At 37.1% G+C, this 24,934-nt stretch overlaps 1 protein-coding gene across 1 annotated transcript in view; it reads right to left on the minus strand.

The window, feature by feature from the left end:
* The window catches only part of LOC126753865 (uncharacterized), a 91,071-nt gene that overhangs the window by 19,986 nt on the left and 46,151 nt on the right, over nucleotides 1-24,934 (minus strand). The window contains exon 3 of the mRNA XM_050465602.1: nucleotides 19,990-20,156. Within this exon, the coding sequence (XP_050321559.1) occupies nucleotides 19,990-20,156 (167 nt within the window). The remainder of the gene's footprint in view (nucleotides 1-19,989; nucleotides 20,157-24,934) is intronic.

Genomic DNA, 24,934 nt, shown 5'->3' on the forward strand with positions numbered 1-24,934 from the left:
TTGTTTTCTGCTTCATTTCATGCTCGTCCTTGCTGATGCCTTCCGCGTCTGCCGCATTGAGGCATACAAATTGCAAATTAATCTCTTTTTTGCTCGCCGCCACAACGAGCGCTTCTTGAGGCGACCCACTGCCGGCTCGGCTTCCTACAGGCGCACACACACACACAAGCATACGGCGAAAGTTTTATACAATTTTTCTTAGCGCCCTTACTACTTTCTGTCCTCCTTGCCTTTCCGATTTTCGTTAAATTTTTTTTTCATCTTCTGCTTTGGCTGAAATTAAATCAGTGCATTTACTCGGCCGCGCAGCACTGGGATTTGTGTAGTGGCGTTGCCGCTGCTTAGCATCAGGTAAAATTGGACGATTTTCCCAAGGTCAGCAGTTCGGTTCTGTTATGCATTCCACGCCTGGGAGTTTAGCCACAAACATAAAAGTTGAAGTGGTTTATAGTATGAGTGTATACAGTTAATTAGTAAGTAAGTATTCGCTGTAATGGGATCAATGCTGTGGAAATTTATGAGCTTCAAGGAAAATGTTATAGTGCTGCTGTGACTTATAAATACTTATGTGCGGTATGTTATGGCACGTGTTCGACGATAAATTGCATTCCTTAATGCGAGGTGAGAATTTAATAGACTCTTTGATTTATTGAACTGAACTCCGATTTAATATTTATGAATGGTATGCAATTTCTCTGATATTTATACCCTGAACAGAGTAAATTAAAGTTGTCACAAAAATTGTAACTGGAAATGTCTGAGACCCTTTATAATATACAAATAAATGATCAGCATGGAGAACTGATACGATTTAGCTATGTGCAACAAATGTTAGGATATTGGTAAATTGGATCATTTGCTTCGAAATATATCCAAAACTCGTGGATTACTTTTCAATAATAATTCTCTTAAGTTCTAAGAACTGAAAAATTTTTAGAAAATAGATTCTGGAAAACGTTGCAAAATTTTGACGAAAAATGCAATTTTCAATTGTTTTCAAAGATTTGTGATACAGTGAAATGATCAGCACGCTCCACAGACACTTTTTATGATATATAAAGATTGAGAGAATACCAGCTATTTCTTGTCATTTGATTGAGATATTTTCAATTACCTTAACGGGTTTGTGACTTTGCTTTGTTTGTGCCTGATTGTAGGCAATAGGCTAGGTTAGGTTAGATTAGGTTAGGTATGATGGCTGACCCAAATATCGCAGTGCTTTGTGAAGCCATAAAAACAGTAACTTTAACCAGTTCAAACGCCTTGAAACCAATTTGTCTAGGCGTTTAACTTCTACACTCAAGTGTTTGGCGATTAATCTTTGAACGCGAAACAATCAGGAAAGAAGTGTTGAGTTGTTTCCGCCTCTCTTCTTCCACGCAGTTGCAGCATCTGGCGTCCGTTAAGATTCTCAACCTGACAGCATGAATGTTGATAGGACTACGGCCGGATAGAACGCCCATAACTAGAGAGATGCTAAGTTTACTGAGGGAAAATATCTCTTGCGGCCAATCTTGGGCCAGAAAGATCTTTTAACAGCGCATCAGTCGATTGTAGTCCAGCTACTGAGAGTGGAGCTAGGGCACCCTCTCTTGCCAGCTTAGCTTTACAGTTGTCTATGATTCCGCTTTAGTCTTATCCGATTAGTCTTATCACAAAATGACTTGATACAAATGATGTCGAGGTTATTCATTCCTTAACTAGTCTTGAACGCAAGTTAGAGAGCTCAAGGCGACTATCGAAAAACGTGAATATAGTCAAGAATTGTGGCCAATGATTTCATTGAATTTTATAAAAGCACTATGAAATTATCGTCACATTTATGACAACCAGGTGTATGACGTGGCTAAATTTCGCCTTAAGGTATGCAATGTTTTCTGTATATTTATATTTAGGGACTAAGAATTTACTGCCTACATTTAGGAGAAACAGGTATATGACTTGGCTGAATTTTCGCCTTAAGCTATGCAATGTTTTCTGTGTATTTCAGGAGACTAAAAATTTCTGCCATTATTTAGGTAAATTCCTAACGTTCATATTTGTAAAATAAACATGAAATATTCAAATCTTTGTAGCTCTTTGCAATTTTATATCATACAGTTAAAACGAAATAATTGTTCCAAAATATATAAATTCAACAAAAATACAACATTTTCAGATGTTCGTCAAAAAGAGTAACTTTAGCAAAATAAATTTTTCTTGAGCCAATTATTATGCAATTATTTGCCTGCAACGAGCTGCATCTCTTTTCTTTTAGAATTCTTTTTCAGAAATTTATTGCTGCAAAAAAAACCTGCTTAAATACAAATATTGCACATTTGCAAGGACATTCAAGAAGCACATTTGTCTTGCTTTTGTCTATCCGCTGGTCAGCTAGACGCCTAGCCAAAAGATGTCGAATATATTTGAGACAAGAAATATGTCATTTAAGCGGCAAAAACAACGGTCTCGCATGCATATATAAATACAAAATAAACAAGAACGCAGAATGGCCAGAAAATGTAAAACAAAAACGCAAGTAAAAACTCGCCAAGTCAAGAAAATTGTGCAGAGAAAAAGTTTTTCGCAGCTGCTGCCAATAGCTATTATGGTCATATTTCAACAGTACTTGTACATCTGACAAAATTCTACAGCACTTTAACGAATTTTTATTACTTTTTGTCTACTCGTTGTTTAAGGCTTTCGGCCCTTTTTATCCTTATGATGATGTGCAATAATTCAGACGCCGAAATATTATAAGGACACCAGCACAGAGACTACGGACGAGACAACGGTTTGCAGTCCGAGGCTGAGCTTCGACATTGGCATTGACATTTTGGCTCACTGAAGCAACAGCAGCCCATACAAAAAATCATAGCAAAAAGGCAAACAGAAAATACACTTTATTTAAATGCTGCAATGGCGTTTAGTAGAAAAAATCACTAAAGAAAATAAAACAACTCATTGAGAAGGCTGCTGGGCTCTGATTCACCAAATAATTGAGAAAAATAATTTAAGCTTAAAATAATATAAATAATAAGGTCATTTCTGCGAATTTACGATGCCCATTAAATTGAAACATACATACAATTATATGCTAATGGCTTAAGCAACAAATCAGCCGCAGTTTTTGTTTTAATTTTTTCTTTTGCCAAAAAAGAGTGGCTAACACATAAAGTTGCAACAATAAATTTGAGTGTAATATGTCGCACACATTTTCGCCGTTTAATAAACCGCGCGCCCTCGCAAGCAGTTAGCGTATATTAGCGTGTCATTATGCTAATGCCATGCAATTTGTGTTGCTCATACGCCACGTAGCACGCATAAACAAGAGCGCGAGCCGGCTTAGATACTTTGCGGCTCTTTTGAGTTGACAATTTTTGGCTGCGAAGCAGACTTTGCTCACTATACTGACATGCTTTAGCTATTTGCTGGATTTTCTGTTGTTGTAGTTGTTGCTTTTCTCGCATAATTTCCAGCATGTTTCTAGCATTTCAAGCAATTGAATTTCCGGTTTTTGAAAAGATATGTAAATTGTTGAAATAAAATAATAAAATGACACAAATTACTCAGTGCATACGTGACACAATGGTGTAGAAGTCGAAAAAGACAGAAAAACAGTAATAATAAGGGTTCTTCACTCCAGCATATTTTTGGGTATTCGCTAATCAAAAGTATGTGGTATACGCTAACTAAAAGTATGTGGTATGTTGGTTAGCGTATACCCAAAAGTATATAAATATGAAAAGCACTTGATATAATTGCTTCCATGGTCGTTGGTAATAGGATTATACATACATACAAGACTACATTATATCATACAAGCTTGATTAGCTGTACCGCCTACAGTACTCTGCTTGTCACACATTGGTTCGTTGCATGTTTGCTGTCACACACAAGCTTTTTATTCTACAAAAGAGACTTAAATTTTCCTTTTAAAAGCTCAGTCATTCCTTCTGTTTTCAATAACCTGACTCCCTTTGACATTTTCATGCTTCAACAGTCACATTTTCAAATACGTTCTTAAATATATACATACACACATATACTTATACACTTTTTACAACATATCTGCCTTCAATTCAATTATGGAAATATGCCACAAATTTGAATTTTATATAACTTCCCTCTTGTAAAAAATATTATGTTCCCTGACTTTTGATACTTTGCTGAGTCTACGTTTGTGTGTGTGTTCTTTTGGGTTTATTGCTGTGTTAAACCGCATATTTTGGCTTCGCACACTTAATCAAGTGATTTGCATGAATTATTGAGCTCATGAAATACTCCACTTTAATTATCCTTAAACCGTGTATTATAAATTATTTACACCGAATGGAATATTTATGCGGTTTTAAGTGCTGAGGGCGAGAGAAAAGTATATTTTTACTCTTATATGCCAGAAGGAAAAAAATAATTGGCAGAAAATGTTTGCAGCTAACATTTGTAGCATGCGATATTATGCTTTGAAATTGTTGAGTAAATCTGAAGTATTAAAATTATAAGAATGACTAACGACTATTAATTATATGAATGGCGAAAAAAGGGTAAAATCGAATTAAATATTAAATAACAAAGAAGAAACTCTCCAACTGTCATAAACGGTTAAATAAACAAGAGAAGAGGAAAGGAAAGGAAATTTATCACTATTATAGAAAAGTGCGCACATGATCTTTATCCAGCGATGTCTTATATAATAATCTATGCCAAATTTCTTGAAAATGTTTCTGCATAAATGGTTTTCACGCTACACAAACGACGGTACATAAGTAGAGCAATGGGGACAGCAAACGACGTCATATTTTCCCACTCTTTTGACATTTTTCTCTTTAGTAAGGTTTGCCATTTCATAATAAAAAGATAGTCGAAATTATTAAAATTTACTACCGAAATTCGGAGTCAGTGGCCTCAATTTTAAGAGCGCTACGTCCAATTTATGGTCGTCATAATCGGCCTGTCAGATCAACCATTGAGCGCATAGTGGAAAAATTTGTCCACTGGCACAGTAGCACAGTACAAAAAGTTCCCGTGCCAGTGAGACAAAGAAGTGCCCGTAGTGTCAAGAATATTCCTGCATCAATTGAGGAAGACCCAAATCAGTCTCTCACACGTCGTTCTCAAGCGTTGCGAGTCTTTGTGACGTCGTGGTCTAGTTTTGCGAATAGATCTTGACCTACATCCTTACAGGACCAAATTGACGCAAGAAGCCGCTTCATCGCCAGAATCGTCGTATGTTCGAGAATTGGGCTGAGCAACAACTTGAAAAACATCCGGATTTTCATCGAGAAATCACCTTCAGCGATGAGTCTCATTTCTGGCTGAATGGCTTTGTCAATAAGCAAAACATGAGCCATTGGTCAGGAAATAATCTACACGTACTCCATGATTTTGGTGCAATTTATCGGCCGACGGTGTCATTGGGTCGTACTTCTTCCGTTATGATCAAGACAGTCACGTTACTGTAAATGCGAATATCTACCGCTCAATGATATATAACAGTATACCGTATATTTTTGGATCGGATGATATGGGCAATATGTGGTTCTAACAGGACCGCGCCAGAAGCCACACAAAAGTATCACAATCAATTTATTTAAAAAACAAGTTCGGGCGATTTGTGCCTAAAAACCTTCGAAAATTGGGTTTAGCGTGTAAACTTCTGCAAGCGTGCCTGTGGCGGTGATGCGTGGTGGCCATGCAAGTACTTTTACAGGAATAAAGAATTTCATAGACATCCCGAACAGTTTTATAGCGCACTTATTGAAAACCCCGTTATATGCTATACTGATCCGATCTGAACAATTCGTTCAGATAATATATCGTTGCCTTAAATAATATTCCATGTCAAATTTCATGAAGATATCTTATAAAGTAAAAAAAAAATTCCCATACAAAGACTTGATTTTGATCAATCGGTTTGTATGACAACTACATGATATATTGATCTGATATCAGAAGTTTTGGCAAATAAGAATCTTTTAGGAGAGGAAGAAACGTTTGCATAATTGCGGTGCGATATCTCAAACATGAATGAACTATAAATTAAAGACGCAAGATAAGCTAGAAATACAACTTTGCTTCCGCCGTTTTAAAATAGATGCCTCTAGGGTCAAGCACTGGTCGATTAAATCGATTAAATCGTTTTATATCGATCTTGGACATTTGTGTCAACACTAACCAACAAAATATTTGTAGAGATATGTTTGCATCCAAAATTTATTCTCAACTGAAAATGTCACTTTTTGAGCCGAATTTTCGACATTTGCGGGAAGTTTTGCTTTTCTTCTTTAATTCCAAGAAAAGTGCGACTGAGGCTCATCGAATGCTTTCGGATACGTACGGTGACGCTGTCCCTAGTGAAAGAACATTTCGCGAATGGTTTTAACGTTTTAAGAATGGTGATTATGAAGTCGAAGACCGGCATGGTGGTGGAAGGGAGAAGATTTTCGAAGATGCTGAATTGGAAGCATTACTCGACCAAGATGCGTTTCAAACCCAAGAGGAATTGGCCGAATCGTTACAAGTGACACAGCAAGTCGTATCAAAATGCCTCAAAGCCATGGGGATCATTCAGAAATAAGGAAACTGGGTATCTTACGACTTGAAACCAAGAGATGTCGAACGGGACTTCTTTGCATGTGAACAGCTGCTTCAAAGGCACAACCGAAAGGGATTTTTACATCGCATTGTAACTGGCGTCGAAAAATGGGTCCACTACGATAATCCTAAGCGAAGAAAGTCATGGGGAAAGCCTGGACATGACTCCACGGCGACGGCAAAACCGAACAATCACGGCGTCAAGGTCATGCTCTGCATTTGGTGGGACCAGCTGGCGGTGATATATTATGAGCTGCTAAAGCCAAGTGAAACCATCACAGGAGATCGATACTGAATGCAATTGATGTGATTGAGCCGAGCACTAAAAGAAAAACGGCCACAGTACGAGGAAATACACGATAAAGTCATTCTCCAGCATGACAATGCTCGGCCTCACGTCGCAAAGATGGTCAAAATATATTTGGAGACGCTGAAATTGGAGATCTTACCCCACCCGCCGTATTCTCCAGACGTTGCTCCATCTGACTACAACGATGGCACACGGTCAAGCTAACGAGCACTACACTTCTTATGAAGAAGTCAAAAATTGGATTGATACTTGGATCGACTCGGAAAGACTGCCAGAACGGTGGTCAGAAGAAGTAGCTAGCGACTGCCAATATTTTGAATAACATTTTTGTAACCGTTTTTATACAATAAAGCCTTAAATTTACAAAAAAACGGCGGAAGCAAAGTTATAGACCAATATGTATAGTCGACTAAAGGAGCGAGAGAGTATTTTTTATATAATAATATTTATCGCTCAATCAACCAAATTTCGAAATACTATAAGCAAATCTAGTCTATCATCAGCTATAAAACTGCCTACCATGAAAGTTATAATCAGACTGGCTAATTCACCTCACCACTGATAGAGCACTGGAATCATGCCATAGCTCACATACAAACATTTTGAAGTACAAAATTTAATCAGAAAATTTTTACATAATAAATTACGAAAATTAATATTTAAGCGATAAAACACACAAGTAAGCAAAGATAAGCAAAGGTAATTTACTTTCAAGTACAATATTAGGCTCGTAGACCCACTCTGTTATTGTTGTTGTTGCTTCGACATGTCTAGTCACGATGATGAAAGCACTCACCCATACACATACGGAAGGATTAAGGATATGTGAAGGACAAATGGCAGTATAAAGCAAATGAGCTAAGGTAATACACTGCGTCTATGCTCTAGCCCAATTCCAATTAAGAAATAACTAATTTACCTGTGAAACGCATAAAATGAAATATGCTGCGCCTGAGCGTGTATAACTCATATCAAAGATGCATAAATATACGGTTAAGTGTATAGTTGTTGTGTCATGCTATTATGAGCTTGCTATTATGAGACATGCACATACATACACACAAATATGTGTGTACTGTGATGGCAATATGTTAATGAAATTAAAATCGCTAGCATTACAACTTAGCTAAGCTGCACTCACAGCTCTGTAAATGAGTACCAACACAAACGTACATGTATATATGGTTGTCATGTGTGTGTCCATAGTCTAGTGAAAAAAGAACGCAGACAACCAAATGACAGCGAACTTGAGATGATTGAAGCGAAGTTTGTGTTTATGATGGCACAAAAGCATAAACAAAAGGAAATTTTAGGTACACACGACAACAACAAAGGTAATAAGTTGCGACTTTCGACAGTCTCAGCTGGCTTGCACATAGGTACGTGAGCAAATGCCTATGGGTGTGTGTGCATTGTTGTAAATTTCTCAGTCTCATATGGGCCTTTGGCATTAATATTCAACATAAAACACTGCAATGCGCCAGCCTCACACCACACCCCGCTCGCTTGCTCACTTGCCACTCGCATCTTGTGCTTCGCTAGTTTGTGCTGGCTGTGAAGAAAGGTCTGGTAAAAATCACATATTTATGAGTAACGCTCACAGTGAGCCGACAAATGGCGGAAATTTTTATTCTTTTTTTGTCGTTCTCAAGTGAAAATATATCGAAGTCGTGTACCTTTCAAGCAGCCGCATGGCCAGCAAACACGCACACAAGCAGTTGCCGTTATTCGATAGTCTGAAGTGAGCGTATTTAACAATAAATATGGCAAATGCACACACGAGCTGGCAGGAATTGTCCCAAAAAGTACGTATTGTGAAGACGTTTGTAGAAGAAAGTTTGTATGTATATGTGTATAGTTAGTTACCTAAATAGTTATATATATATATATATATATATATATATATATATATATGTATATGTATATATTATATTTATTGCGCTTGCATACAATGTGATTATGTGAAGCAGAAAGCATTGAGTGTGAAAAGTTTCTTTTGCTTGGACTATTTTTTAGTTTTGCAGTGGTATGTCTGTAGATGTAAGTTTGTGCGTAGTAGCGTGCTTAAATAATCCTGGTAAAAGTGTTCAGTTAACGCACTTTTGAGTATATATTGCTATATACAACGAGTGAATGCAATGGGTAGTACGAAAGAAGGGAAGTAAAATTTTTAAGCACGCATGTATGATTTCTCAAAGCCAACGTGTTCATTGTTGGCGTAAAACGATATATGTCTATATATATATACATATATAGATGTGGATTGGTACAAATATGGGATGATTCTTTAAAAATTATCTTTATAAAATTTCGTGAAGATAACTTGTCAAATAAAAAATCTGTGCAACATTTGTCGGTTTCGAAAAATGAGCAGTTCATTAGGGAGAATAAGACTTTCAGGCCGATATTCAAAAACTTAATTAAGTCAGGAGTAAGACAAAGAGATGCGCTATCACTCACTGTATTCAACATAAAGCTTTGCTGTGCCATTGAGTAAATAAGTGGCAAAAAGGAATTGAACACATGTTAAGTAGAACTACGCAAATACTCACATACGCAGCCATACCCAGTCCAAAATCTTTCGCTGATAAAATCAATGAAGACAAAACGAATATGACGATGTCCAAAGCAAAGAGCACCAAGAGAGAAAAAGTGACCCACACGCATTTGAAACTGTGAAATCCTTCACCTGGGTTGCGAACTGTGTGGCGAAGATTCAACAAACCTGAGTATCGAGCATAGCATACAAGCCGCCAAAAAGATCAAACGCGTCCCTAATGAAACTCTTCAAATCAAAGCTAATCAATAGGCAATGTAAACTGGCCTTATATATAGTAAAACCATTATTATACCAGTTTTTTCCTACGGAACAGAAACATGGACTCTGCTAAAAAAGGACAAAACCAAACTGCAAGTCTTTGAAAGAAAGATCCTAAGAAAAATATTTGGACCAATAAGAGATAATGGCGAAGGCTTATAAGGTAGAATGATGCGCTGGATCATCTTTTAATTGGTGAAAATATTTTGCGCTTTATTAATGCAAACAAAGAACTAGCTGAGGCTGAGCTCAGGCTACTACCGGGGTCAGAGCTGGGGGATAATGGAAGGCCTACGCTAAATAGGTTAGTTGCCAATACGACCAAGAGCTGCAGGAGAGGAGAGCTTGACTCAAAACGCCTCATCCGCCCAATGCCGCCTTTAAATAAACGTCCACGACCCCACCGTGGTTGTGCCGAAGGAGAACTTACGTCCATCAGAATTGAGACTAGTAAGATTCTGATTATGGAGTACTGGAAACCCGAAACGGATCAGTTTGACAAAGGGCTGGTGAGGGCAGTATTCTGACACCTCAGTAGATAAGAGAGACATCTTACCGAAATGGCTGGCAGGCTAATACTGTTCTCACCTCCGTCGACGACCTCCTGACTCGTGCCCGAATGTGGCTCTTAACAAAAGCTCCCATAAGAACTTGTGTTAACCTTCGCGTGGCCTCCCTGCGTGCCTAGATAACCATCTAATAAAGAGAGCTGCAATGTGCAGAGATAGCGGCTTGAAGCGGAGTCTCACTAGAAAAAACCGATACACCGCGACAACAACAAAAAACAGAAAATACAACAAAACAAGGATGACCAAGGCGGAGAAACAGTCACTAGACCGCCACAAAAATAACCAGACAAAACTGGAGAGAAGACAGCCTCAAAGGAAATTTTGACCACACCAGTACCAGCGGCTAAACAAGGAGAAGGGAAGAGCACGCCAGTTGCCACTAAAGAAGGACCTCAGAACTCGTCGATGAGACGAACAGAAGAAGAATCCCTAGAAAAATGCAAGGGCGTCATGCAAAAAAATGAAAATAGAGATGGCAAAACAAAAGAAGAACGTCAGCATGGACGTCAAGAACGGAACGGCACAGCTAGACGAACTCTGCGACGTCATCAAGAGTTACCGCAGAAACTGGCTCACTGCAGAAAATGAGAAAAGGCGGAGACATCTAAGCAGATGCATTATGACCCCCGAGTCAATAACCTCGAAACGGCGTGCGACATGCCCTGTGGAGCCTCGAGAAACAGTGCGACCACGAAATGAAAACGACGGCCATGTGGCAAAAAGTTTTGCTTAAAAATGCAAGGAAGACCCGCGCAAGCGAAGGAACTGTGGAGGAAGCACATAAAAACTAAAAAGAGAGGCAACAAGTTAGGAAGATGGCTGCAAGTCAGATAACAAATAAGAGGCCCAAACGACCGAGGTCTGATGTCTCATCCTACTTTTTCAACTACAAAAAAAATACAATATGATGCCTAGAAATCTTGAAACCATTTCAAAGCCCATCCGAATCTATCCAAGTAATCTATGTTAGATAGCCAGTTTTACATGAAATGCATTGGGAAAAGTATAAGAAACTTAATTCATAGAAGTAAAAATTTATTCTTTTAAAGACCTATAGTAAAAGAGAGAACTAAAGCTTATAACTTTTTTTTAATGAAAATAGATTTTTTGCATGTTATTTATAAGAGAAATTTTGAATACAAACCGTCATTTTTTAAACCTCAGCTAAAATTTTTCCTAACCAGAATATTTTTTCTATTTATTTTATCACATAAATTGAAAAGTCCTTAGTATAAAAGTGGTATACTACTAATTTACTTTAAAGTTTTATAAACTTCAATGGACTTGCATTTGCCGCAGTTCAATTTAAATTTCTAAAATACTTTGATTTAGAAATTCCTTTACTTTACTTGGACGTCTTAAAAAGTTCGCAACTTAAACATCGACATATCTTCATTGCGCTCACCACACTCGCTACTGGTTGCTGTGCGCTTGCAACGAATCACCATCGCCTTGGTGACTTTCACCACTTTCTCTTGTTGCTATTGAACTTGTCGGTCGCCTTGAAAGTTTTCCGGTTAGTTAGCGATTTGCCTTCATGTCTCTTTTCGCATTTTTTTTATATCAAACTATTTTGCCACTTGCAACCCCAAGCGAGCGCCAATCTTGCTGCCGCATAACATACATACATTATATGGTTTCTCGAGCGCAAAAAGAGTAATCTCTGACAATGTCATTGCTGCGGTGCCACATTGGTTGCTGCAAACTTTTGCGGAATCTATGCCAACGTATTGCGTCGCATTGCAACGCATTGGTGCTGTTTTGTGGCAGCAACTTTAGCTTCGCGCCAAATGCATGCCAAACTGGCTTTGATAAATTAAGTTGGTAATTAAGTAGATAAATTTGGTTGAGCGGCTGGATTGAGTAGCACGCTGCAGTTTGGCAACCAGTCAAAAGAAGGAAGTATAAAATCTAAATGCATTACGGTTTTTTCGGGAAAAGTTGAGAGAAAAACTGCATTCATTTTCATTTTATTTACTTTTTGTATCCAAAAATTTATTACTGCATTAAAGGGTAATTTAATTGAAGTCGACAAGTCATGTAGATGGAAATTATGAGCGACTGGGGTAGCAGCATAGCATATTTATGGTATCTTGTGATTGTTATAGATATAAAAAAAGGAATAATGCCACGCAAGCCACCAATTAAACTTGTGAAGTTTACGGAGACGATGCTTTTATCACTTCGGGTATCGCAACAATGGTTCGCTCGCTTCCACTATCGTTGAAAAAGTTGGTGAAATTATGGAAAAAGTTTACCAGGGCGGTCACATAAGCACCCATGACATCGCTAAGGAACTTAACATTCATCATCAAACGGTTTTGAACCATTTAAAAAAGGCTGGCTACAAAAAGAAGTTCAATGTTTGGGTACCACATGAATTGTCAAAAATTTAATGGACCGCATTAACCTCTGCGATTCTTTGCTGAAACGAAATGAAATTGAAACACATCTGAAGCGAATGGTAACAGGAGACGAAAAGCGGATCAAATACGACAATAATGTGCGAAAAGCATCATGGTCCAAGCGTGGTGAAGCTCAACAAACGGTCGCAAAGCCGAGATTGCCGCTTCAAAAGATTAAGTTGAGTGTTTGTTGGGATTGGAAAGGAATCATCCACTATGAGCTGTTTCAGCCTGATCGAACGATTGATTCTACGTTTTACTATCAACAACTGATGAGATTGAAGCAAGTAATCGAAACAAAGGCCAGAACTGACCAACAGAAAGGGCTTCGTCTTCCATCAAGACAACGCTAGACCAAAAACATCTTTGATGACTCGGCAAAAACTGGGAGAACTTGGCTGGGTGTTGATGCATCCATTATAGCCCTGACCTTGTACCATCGGACTGCCATTTGTTTCGTTCAATGTAGAACTCCTTTAATGGAGTAAAGTTGGCTTCAAGAGAAGCCTGTGAAAATTACTTGTCGCAGTTTTTCGCCGAGAAACCAGAAAAGTTTTACACTGATGGAATAATGTTTTTAGCGGAAAAAGTGGTCGACCAGAGTTGGTTCATTAAAGTTCCTTATAAATATAAAAAAATAGGTTGAAGTTTAATTATAAATACGAAAAGACTTTTTCGACTACCCAAATACTAGAGGATCCGGCCACGCCTTGCTGTGGTATACATTTTATACTATTATTCATATAATAAGTACAGTGAAAAGTTTATTTATAAATCAAGGCGATTGACGGTATAAGAATCCAAGAAGTTGGAAAAAATTACGAATTTAAGGCTGCTTTCTCAATGTCTGGTTACCAACTCTTTTGTCCAGTTAATAGAGTTGTCTGCTTAATAGATTGTACTTAATAAACATCAATAATGTGCATGGTTAATGGAGATGTCCGCTTTATAGGTCGTCCATTTAAAAGAGCTTTCACTGTTTTCATTATTTATGAATTGTTTTAACTATCCTATCTTCTAAGTTGGTTCGAACTGGACACAGTGTGCTCAATTTTACTAAAATCGGTTCAGTAGTTTAGGAGTCCATCGCGGACAAACAACGTGAGACGTACTTTTTATATTTAAAGGTGTGATATATTCTCGAGAATACGAAGATATTCATTTTCAGAATTGAAATATTAGCAGAGGCAGCAGCGTCATTTTTCCGTTGCAATTTGTTTTCTGATCACAAAATATTAAATCATCGGTTATTTGACGTGACATTGAGGCCTTTATGAGTTATTTTGAAGCATGCACTCTGTTTATCTCTATATAACTATCTATCACTTTCCCTCTTATAATCACTTTGTCTATTCATTTATGATCAGAGAATAATAATTTATTTGTTTTCTAACCACTTCTATCTCTCTTCCTCTCTCGCCGTCTCGTTTTCTATCTCTTAATTAGTCTTCCGCGATAACTTTCGTTCTTTGCGTATTTCTAGCTCTGTATATACATATGTATATGTATATACATATCTCTATTCTTATCTTTCTCCCTATCTATTTATTCCTGTCTTGCGCTTAACGTGATTATTTCAATTTGTAACGAGATTTATCTCTTTTTCTCCTTAATATTTCTCTTTGTTTGTCTCTAATTATCTAATTATCTCTCTTCGTCTTTCCATATCTCTCGTTCTGTCTATATGACTCTCTCTCTCTCTCTGTAGATCTACATTTCGAACCTCCTCTCTATGTATCGATTGGTATCTTTCTCTCAGCGCAAATATTTAATTTATTTAAATCACACATTTATGTTTGTTTATCTAAAACGCTTGTTTTAACACTGAGACCAAAGCCGGTGTGAAAAACTGTATATGATTTATTGCCAAATTTTATCCTTTTTTATCAGAGAATAATTTCCAGGAAAAATATTATTAAAATAACTAACAGAATTTGTCTAGAAAAAACTATAAATTTGTTGAATTTTTTATTTGAAAATCATACTCCGCAATCCTATATTTCATAAATATTTCCAATCGTAGAAATTAAAAACGAATCTAAAATGCGCAGCCGACAAACAATGATTGATTGCAAGTTAGCGCCAACAAGAAAAAGAAGATATCAGCCATACGTGTATTGGAAAAAATTAAAAATAATTGAATAGAAATCCAACGTTTTTAACTCTTTCGTGTCAGTGTCATGTCAGTGATGGCGCAAAATTCAATATTTATACATAAAACGTGCGTTAAGAGACAGTTAGGCACACACACACACACGCAGCACTCCAAAAACAAATACGCCGCGCATAAAAAGTGGGGATACTGGGAATATCCGGCGTAAATATAAACTGTGCATACCTGATACTCGTAGCAGCAATATTTGGCGCATTAAAATGTATATATGTTTGCTAGTGTACTTGTGTATGTATATGTATGCCGTGCTGTTGACAAAAAATCGCATTGAAATCAGCGCGACGACGAAAATAAATAAATAAACTTCGTCAATTCGAGCATCATTCATTTCCTGTTGACAAACACTGCCAAAGTATGAACAGGCAACTTGCCTGCGTGTGTGTGTATGTGTATGCGCTCGCATATTTGTACACATACACAATGCATTTATGAGCAATTTATTGTTGTTGGAAAATGATAAATCACATTGAAAGTTGAGTGTGTCAGCTGGGTGCGGAATAAAGGATGGCATATGAAGTGGAAAAACTTGCTACTCACAAACACACACATCTATACACATATATTCATATATGGCTGTAAGTAATGCTTGTAGCACTTGCGTTCGGGATTTTCTTGTCACTGTGGCTGAGATTTTATATTAAAACGATTCGAAGTATCGGCAGTCAAATCGAGGACAGAGGAAGTTAAGTGCTGAAAGCGTATTTACTGAGGATACTGTCAGGCAGGAGATGGCTGCAGAAGTATTTATAAAAATTTTTTGTTGCCTTTAGCATTATTGGTAATTCAATGCGTAAAAATGTGCTTATCAGTTGTCAGCGTACACATATACATACATATGTATGTATGTATATTCACATATGCTATTATCATTAACGACATTGTAAGCTATATGTCTTACGAAAGTTTCCGCACTTACATACTCGTATTTTTTCATACTCTCATTTTTCATGAAATTAATGAACTTTATTCGGCATATGCGTAGATTGGGTAAAGCAGTACAGTGAAAGGAAGAGAGCAGCGCTGGTAAAATCAGGAGAAAAAATAAAGAAATTATATTCATTTGCATTTGATAATTTCAGTTTGACTGCTTGTTCGATGGGTAAGAGCTTCCATCCGACTTACTTTACTATCTTACTTGATATCTGTGGTGGATCCAGAATTTCTTTCTGGTGCGCTTTTTGCGATTTTTATGGTAATATTTATGTTACTTCGTAAATTCTTCTGAATTTGAATCGAAATATTTATTTTTTGGGTTTGTTATATATCATTTGATTTCATCTGATATCATATGGTGTGATATTGTAAGGCGTTATTTAATATGATGTAAATTTTTAAAATTGTTCCCTAATCTGATCTAGTAGATCAGGAGAGATTGTATGAAGTAATCTGATAACATATGATCTGATATCATGATACATGATATTCTATGATGCGATCTGTCGCGATAAGATGTGAGGTGAATTTATGTGATATGGTATGGTATGACGTGTAATGTATGAAGTGATCTGATGCGATATTATATTATATGAAGTGATCTGATATCATGCGATATTATATTATATGATGTGATCTGATATCATGCGATATTATATTATATGAAGTGATCTGATATCATGCGATATTATATTATATGAAGTGATCTGATATCATGCGATATGATATCTGATATCATGCGATATTATATTATATGAAGTGATCTGATATCATGCGATACTATATTATATGAAGTGAGTGATTTCATATGAGATGGTTATATGATATACTATAAAGTAATCTAATTTGTGTAAAGAGCTCTGACAACAGCTTATCATGTAACATGTGATCATATCATCATATTGTACGATGTGATCTGGTATCATTTGATGGGATATTATATGAACGATTTGTTGAGATATGATGTGATGTAAAATCAAATAGTATTATTAAACTCTACTGATCTCACATGAAAGAGTTACATGCGTTTGAAATTTTTTGATTTTATATCCAACTAGCAATGGTGGTTCGGTGATAATATTATCATAAGGAATGAATTTATTCAATGAGTTTGATATCATTTGATCTTTCATATGATATATTTGATATGTGATGTGATATATTAGATATGCTGCAATCCATGCAAAATGATGGAATTTCATGAATTTGTTTACTGTACCATGTAATCCATTACAAAGTGATCTCACATCACATGTTATGATGTGACACAGGTTTAAAAAACTATAGATTATATGAACAAATAAATTTTATAGGAAAGTTGGAATTGATAATTATCTGCATAATTTTATTAAACATCCACAGCTCTTTCAATCCATTAAGCGCTTTTAATCACATTTCATTGAAAGTAATTATTTGGCCGCACCGCGTGCTTATTTAAATTTCAATTTAATAATTTTATGTCCACTCAGCATGACTGTGGTTTCGAGTGCGCACTGCGCTTACATGCAAGCTTTCCGCGCGGTCTTCTCCATGCTTTATGCAGAATTAATGCCACTTCTAGCAGATACTATAAGTACGGAGGGCGAGCTCTGCTTTCCTCCCGCTTTGGGCTCATGCATATTAATTATTAAATTCAATCAGCTGTACGAGTATGTATTTCATGAGCGTTGCTGCGTGGAGGTGTTGATTAAAACGTGATTTAATAATGGCGGCGCGTTGCCAGCGCTTAAAGTGAAAACTCAATGCACAAATACAATTATTCATGCGTACAACTTGCATGGAATATTATTGACGCGGAAAGTTTAATCAAAATTCTGCACTGCAGCAATGCAGGGAAATTAATGAATTGATAGCAGGAAGTGTATGTAAAGGTTTTTAATGCAACTGCAAAACATATGAGCTGCGATTTATTAACGCTCAGCTTAAAATCAACAATTTTTATGTGTTGATTAGTATGATTGGGGCTCTTCATTTTTGTGGAGAGTAAGTTAGTTGATATAGTTGTTTTTATAGAAGAATGCCAAAGCATACACTTAGGCGTGCTATAATAGAATGCGTAAAAGTTGGCTGGACATTTAAGGCATCATCAAAAAAAGGAAATAAAAATGGGTTCTTTTTGTACACAGAATTATATTCACAAGCAGCTCCGCGTGAGTATTCAGAAAAGCATTCATTTCGTTAAACTACTGTACTACTTTGATCTCTTGAAGTGGCAGTGTTCGATTGCATATTATCATAACTCGCTTGACTCAACTTTTAATGTATTGCTTCAAATGGCAATCAATTAAAATGTTTTATACTTGCTTTAAAAACAAAAAATTACAATAAAATTAACCAAAAAACATAACCTCAAACCTCCTCAACTTTTCTATAAAAACAAAATCTGTTCATTCTCCGTGTGTGTATGTGAGTTTATGTTAAAAAGTGTTGGAAAATTTTTAATTGCTGATATTTCAAACCCCAAACCACAAAAAAAAAAAATTCTCAAACTTTCGCATATTGATTACATGTTTGCTACAACGGTCAACTTGGTTATGTAATTACATGTAGATTACGGGAAATAAGTGGAAAAAAATGCTTGATGGTTTAAACTTTTGATGTCAAGCAGAAATATTAAATGAAAAATAGCTATGCTTAAGCATTTGAGTGTGTACGCAAGTATATTGCAGCTGTGTAATACTTCGAATTATTTGAGTTGCAATAACCCCTTTTAAGGGATTAAATTTCAAGCACTGTTTATTTGATGGTTGCCCGGACACAACGTTATTACGGCAATTAGGTATGAATATTTTTGATGCAGGCAACCGAAACAAACCGTTACCCATATTATTATAGAATTGGAGGACAACAAAGAAATCAATACCGTTGCAAAGGAAAGGGGGACGGAAAGCAGCAACCGGCATACTTAGATAACGAGAACAGAAATGAAAGAGTAATTTTGATAATATTGATGATTTTAAAGTGATTAAATCAGAGATGAAAAAAATGCAGTGAAGAGAAAAAAATGTGAAAAGTTCCCAAACCGTTACAATTTTAATCCCAAAATACTATCCCGAAATTGCAGCATTGACATTGGCCGCTTACTTGAGAAATATCTACAAGTTCCTAATCATTATAATTTTAATCCCAAAATTAAATCCCGAAATTTCGAGACTGGTGATACTTAAATATTTACAACTCGAAATTCCTTTTCGGGACTTTTTTTTGATTGAAGACATAATATTAATTCGAATTTGAAATAATATTTTCGGGATTATTATTTTAAACTGGTGATCGTTGAGTAATTCCAACTCGAAATGCCCAATCGGGATTATCGCTTTGAAAAAGTGGTACTGGAATATTTCCAAATTTAAAGTATTTTCGGGAGGTAGTGATTAACTACATATTTGCGTCTCGACAGGCTTTTTTCGCGATTGTTACTTAGGCCCGATGATACAGTAATGTTTCGAACCCGAAAGCATATTTTGGAAATTATTATTTTAATTTAGTGACACTAGACGATTTCCAATTCGAAAGACTTTTTAAGTGTAAGGAATCTGAAACTGCAATACTTTTTTATTGAAAGAGCTCCATGGTACTCACTTTGATGCGTGTACATGACGAGTATATGGAAAATATGTAAGTACATACATATATGTCAATATCAATAAAATACATATGTACATACATTCATAAAAAAAATTATAAAAATTTTTTTTGAGACACATAAATTTTGTTTCCAAAACTTAAATCATATCCCTGCCATTTACAAAATTTATCAAAATCGAGAATAATTTTCCGAATCCCGAGATTTCGGGACTATATCAAAAATGTCGGGACCGAATATCGCGGTGTACGTACATGATAAAATTGTCATAAACACGTGGTTGGAAAATTCATCAAAATCGAGTATAATTTTCAGAATCCCGAAATTTCGGGATTACATATATAAAAAAATTTCGGGATTGCATACAATGACAGACTTAAATGATTAGAATACAGATAACGTTACCAGTGCTGTTGTATTAACTGTAAACTATAAACAGGCAACATCAGCGCCATGAATAATTCAATATTTATAAAAGTCAACAAGAAATTTCATTTCAAGTTATTGCTACCATCTACCAATTCCACTGCCAACTTCCCACTTCCACTTTTCACACAAACAAGTTGATTTACTAGATTCCCCCATCGCCTCAGAGTATTATTTTATTTTGAGCAACACTCACCTTTTCACCTGCGGTATGATTATCTGACCCGTGTGCTTGCACGCCTCCACGCAGGTTCGGCGCAATTTACGAATTTTCTCCCGCAATTCGGGGCAGTCCCTTGCTTGGCCCACATGTATTAGCATATCACGGAAGAGCGCCACTTGGCTGTTGATTTCCACAATGAGCTGCAATGAAATTGACACGAGCACAGAACAAGAAGAAGAAGAATATAAATGAGAGGTGCCAAAGCGAATGAAGAGGCGTAAAGGAGTTCATGACATATAAATAGTTAAACAAACACAAAATTGAACTCGTAAATTCCAGCATTAGGCCCAACATTAAAGTCATTTAAATATTAATTAAATTGGCTTTTGAAATTGCCTGGGCGCTGCTACCTGCTAAATTAGCATTCCAAAGTAGTAGTTTTGCTACCGAAACTACTACCAACTAAAATAAACATAACAACAACAATAATAAAAGCAACAACCACGACAACGAGCTCGACACAATCGGCTGGCGCACACAAATTGCAAGTGTATTGGTGCGACCACAATGTGCCCCAGAGATGCTGGCTGTGGCCAGGACTCTCGGAATGACAAAAAAGGGTAAATGTCAACAACAGCAACAACAACACCACAACAGAAAGGCCAAGCGGTGCAAGGGTTTGGGTGGCAGCACCCAAAGGTTAGGCGCTTTTGTGGCGGGCTTGTTGTTTCTGTGCCAACCGAGTGGTTTTAATATTTACATTCATTCCTTCATTCGGCCTGCAATTATTTGCGCTTAAACGACAAAAACTTAATTTCGACCTAGACAAAGAGCAAAATATATATGCGTTGTGTGCGAGTTTTTATGACAATCTCATAGCCCAGTGGGCCGTTTGTGGGCGCGGCAGAGAGAGAAACAGAGAGGAAAAAGCAATATTTGGGTTAAGTCGGCAAATTATTTGCTAATTTAATGCAGAATATATTCCGGCATGTAAATTGAAACTTTTGAGCTGGTACCGTTACGAATTTTGATTAAAATTTGAAATATTAATTTGGGAAATATTACTTTTGACTAATTAATTTGGTCTTGAGGTAATGTAGACATTAGTGCTTTTGAAATTTGTAATTTTTTAGTGCTTTTAGTGAAAAAATGTTCAGCTCTCCTCTTCTATTACATGTGTATATATTTATTTCTTACATAAGTGATAACCTGATAGTAGCATAGAAGATTTTTGACTCTCTATAGCCGTAGTTCAGGTAATTTAGAATCAAAGATTATCACCATCGAACCAACAAGAGATGGATCAGTAAATAACTCGTGCCAGTATAAAAACTCTAACGTAAAATTTTGCGGAAGGTAATGTTAAGAAATCGACTCTAACCGGAATCTCACTTGGACAGCTTATAACATCGCTCCGTTTTGTTACTTAAACCGCGTATATAATAGATTGTGGGCCCTTACAAAACGACAAAACCGATCAAAAATTTTTTGAGATGACTAATGTCAGTTTTGTTTATGTTTCTTGATTCACCGAATTGACCACCGAAAGACTGGACAATGGAGAAGAGTGCATGTATATTTCCACCTTATCCTCTTTATATAACTTTGACATCTTGCGTCCGTAAAGAAGTTTAGCCTTACCGCAATGTCCAGTAAGAACCCATACTATTGCAGCAAGATAAACTTTGCTAGAGCAAGTGGTTCAGAAGACCTCCGACGTTCTACTCTGGGTCAAAAAGTTGGTCGTCGACAAGAGTCTACTAAGCGTACCCGAGATACATTGGTATAGGACTAGAACCCACGATACCAACTAGGTCCCATTCCGATTTGAGCTGGGTGACGGCGCCACCTCCAGCTAATTCGTCGGCTGTGCAGTCGCCAGTAAGTACGCTATGAAAACGCACCCAATCAAGTCTAATAATAAAGTAGCTTGATGCTAATTATAGTGAAGACCCACACTCCTTGAATAGCTTTGAGCGCATGATTATCGATCTATATATCTGATATGAGAGCTCCTAACAGAAAACTCCCCCTCCTAGCTTCGATCCATATGTGAAAAAGCTCGCAACGCGTTTCTTCATCTACTTCCTCCCCTCCATATATTCCTCGTAGGTCGCTGCGCAGAGAAAAAGACGTAACGTGTAGCCTCTGCTTTGTAGTGATACAAGATTTCCAGAATGCAGTTGAAGGAGGAGGGAGTTTTGGCGTGCCTCATCATATGGCTAGCATACCTGAGAAATGTAAGCTTTCTCTTAAGAATAAACCTAGGTATTCCACCAGATCTACAGCTTGAGTCCGTGAGCCTCTGAAAGAGGAGAGAGGCTCGTCCGGATTTTAGTGAAGTGCTTACGGCAAGTCGGCTCAAAATTCTAAGTCATTGCAGACTTGCTTAGCTTCATATCAGATTAAATACTCATTCTTGGTGGTACCAATAACGATCAAAAAAGATGCAACAGAAACTGTAGCTTCTACTCTAGCAATCCATATGAAGATCACTCGATACCAATTGGTTATACACTTGTATAGAAAAAGAAGTAAATGGAAATGCAAAAGAGTTGTCCTGCTTGGAAGTCTCCCAGACTGTTCCGCTTCTTAATGGATTGCTTAAAGCAATGATCTTTCGAGGAAAACCTCAAGCTTGGAACACTAGCTACAGAGAGCGTAGCGCAAAAGAACTTTGGTTAAGGGCGGGCTGACCAAAAAGCTTCTACTTTTCTCCAGATGTTAGTCGATTAGGACGGATTATCTGGCACGGCTCGCTATGTTCCAACAGCTGGCAGTATAATGTGCCCTCTCCTGTGCGATCGTGCTGTTGCGCCTCATTTTTCAACATACCAACTAACGCTTAAAGTAAATTTTCTAAGGGAAAATTATATTTTAACCACCATTGTTTATGTTTACTGTCTAAGAAATTTCAGGATATTTTGTGATTGCTAGAATTAAGGAATCAAGATAAAATTCTTTAAGATATACACTGCTATTTCGTAGTTGAACCATCTTATCAACACACCACTACAAATTATAGTCCTTTATCGCTACAAATTAGCAATATATCTCAGCTAATTCAGAAAAGCCAGTACCGCTAATATTTCTACTTAGAGTGTCTGCATTTCAAATTTATTTCGTCTGCAATCGTTCACAATAATTGCCTACTAAAATATGAATATAAAAATTTGATTGCCAAAATAAAGCTGAGAATGTGTAATTACTTCGCGACATTGCGAGACTTTATTGCGCTGCAACATGAAACGCAACCGCCCACCGCCGGCGCACCAAGCAACACTTAATTGTCGGCAAAGGGCGGCGCGTGCGCATGCTTGTAATTACATTTTCTCGGAGTAGCAGCTAGATAAGCGTAACATTTTAATTTTTCAAGCGCTTGCCGCCGTCGCCTCCCAAAGGGTTTGCGGCCTTTGAAGAAGACACTTGAGCGCGCACGTGGTGGCCACTGTGTATGTGTGTGTCCCCAAGTAGCTATGTAAGTATCTGTCTAGATGGGTATATATGTGTGGATTTGTAGTGATATAGCATTTGCCATTTACGCACTGACATTTCCAACATTTATTACTTTCGCTTTGCAGCATTGCAAACATTTTTCATTAAGCCAATGCCGGGCGTGGAGGTCGTGTCGTGTCGCCGGGCAACTTGAGCAGTGCCGCTGTAGTCGGTAGTTTGCATAACTAAGTAACAGAGTGAGGTTAGTGATTAAGTAGCTGGCTGTTGGAGTACTTTTGAGGTTTTAGTCCTGGTCACACACACACAAACACACCTACGCAGCTTGCGCAAAAACGGAAATAGACTAAGAAAGCGTGTCTGCTCCTCACAAGGGAGTTGCTTTCCCCTGTTCATGAGCTGGCTAAAAGGGTAACTATTCGTGCGTTGGTTTTGCATTCAGCCGACTATCTATTAAATGGACGTTGTTGGCAAAATCGACGTGGGTGTGTGTAAATGTTGACTTATTTGATTAATAAATATGATCAAGAAAACTAATCGATATTTTATACAGTAGAATTTCTGAACTTTAAGTTATTATACTACAACGATCAAAAATGGTAATAGAACTCTATGCTCTTTTCCATTAAAAATAACTTTGATTAATTTTGAAAAAAAATTACTACGAAGATGGATCATTTAGTACCTATATAACTGATAGAACCAACAATTTGCTAGTCATTTGACGCTCAGTCTCAAAAATCATAGGAGTATAAAGTATTCGTTACACAAATTACACTCTATGGCAGCTTTTTCTAGATGAAAGAGCGACTGGAGAGCCTTCGTTCGAAATACAGTATTTTTTAAAGTACCTATTAGCCAATCCAGATTATGGAGCACTGGTTGGGTGACCAGCGTTAAAGAAATAGTTAAAGATTATGAAACTAAATGGAGCAAAAAGAGCTGGTCGTGCAGAGAACACCGGGAATATTAAGTTATATCCGATGGAGTGTTTAATATGCTCCTGCATCAGGCGCTCATAGACGTGTTTACCAGGAAAGTAACATCGAGCTGCTTGCAGAATAAAGGAATGAGGACGTTGGAACCCGAAAGATTATGGACAGAGCGCTTTCATTAATCAGCTAAACCTAAGTAAATCAGACATCATTCTCCTAGGGTTAGATTTCAATAGTTATTTTCGGGTGAGAATTGGAGAAGAAGTTTAGTTGGAGAGGAGGACACTATCTCTATCTATACCGACGGGTCCAAAATGGACTGCGGAGTAGATTGGGTCATACTCCAATGATCTTAAGATCTATCTTTCTATCCGTATACTCGTATTAAACTCAGCCAGCATATTCTAAGCAAAAGCACTGCGTATATAGAAAGCCTGTGGATTTCTATTGAATAAATATGAGGTGATAAAGATAGCAACCATATACACCGATAGTCAGGTGGCATTATTGGTCTCGTCGACCCAACAGATTAATTTCAATATAGTAAGCATTTGCAGGAAAGCTTCAAGCTCACTAGCAGGTCAAGTTTA

The sequence above is a fragment of the Bactrocera neohumeralis genome, chromosome 3, assembly GCF_024586455.1.
Source record: "Bactrocera neohumeralis isolate Rockhampton chromosome 3, APGP_CSIRO_Bneo_wtdbg2-racon-allhic-juicebox.fasta_v2, whole genome shotgun sequence".
NCBI lineage: Eukaryota > Metazoa > Arthropoda > Insecta > Diptera > Tephritidae > Bactrocera > Bactrocera neohumeralis.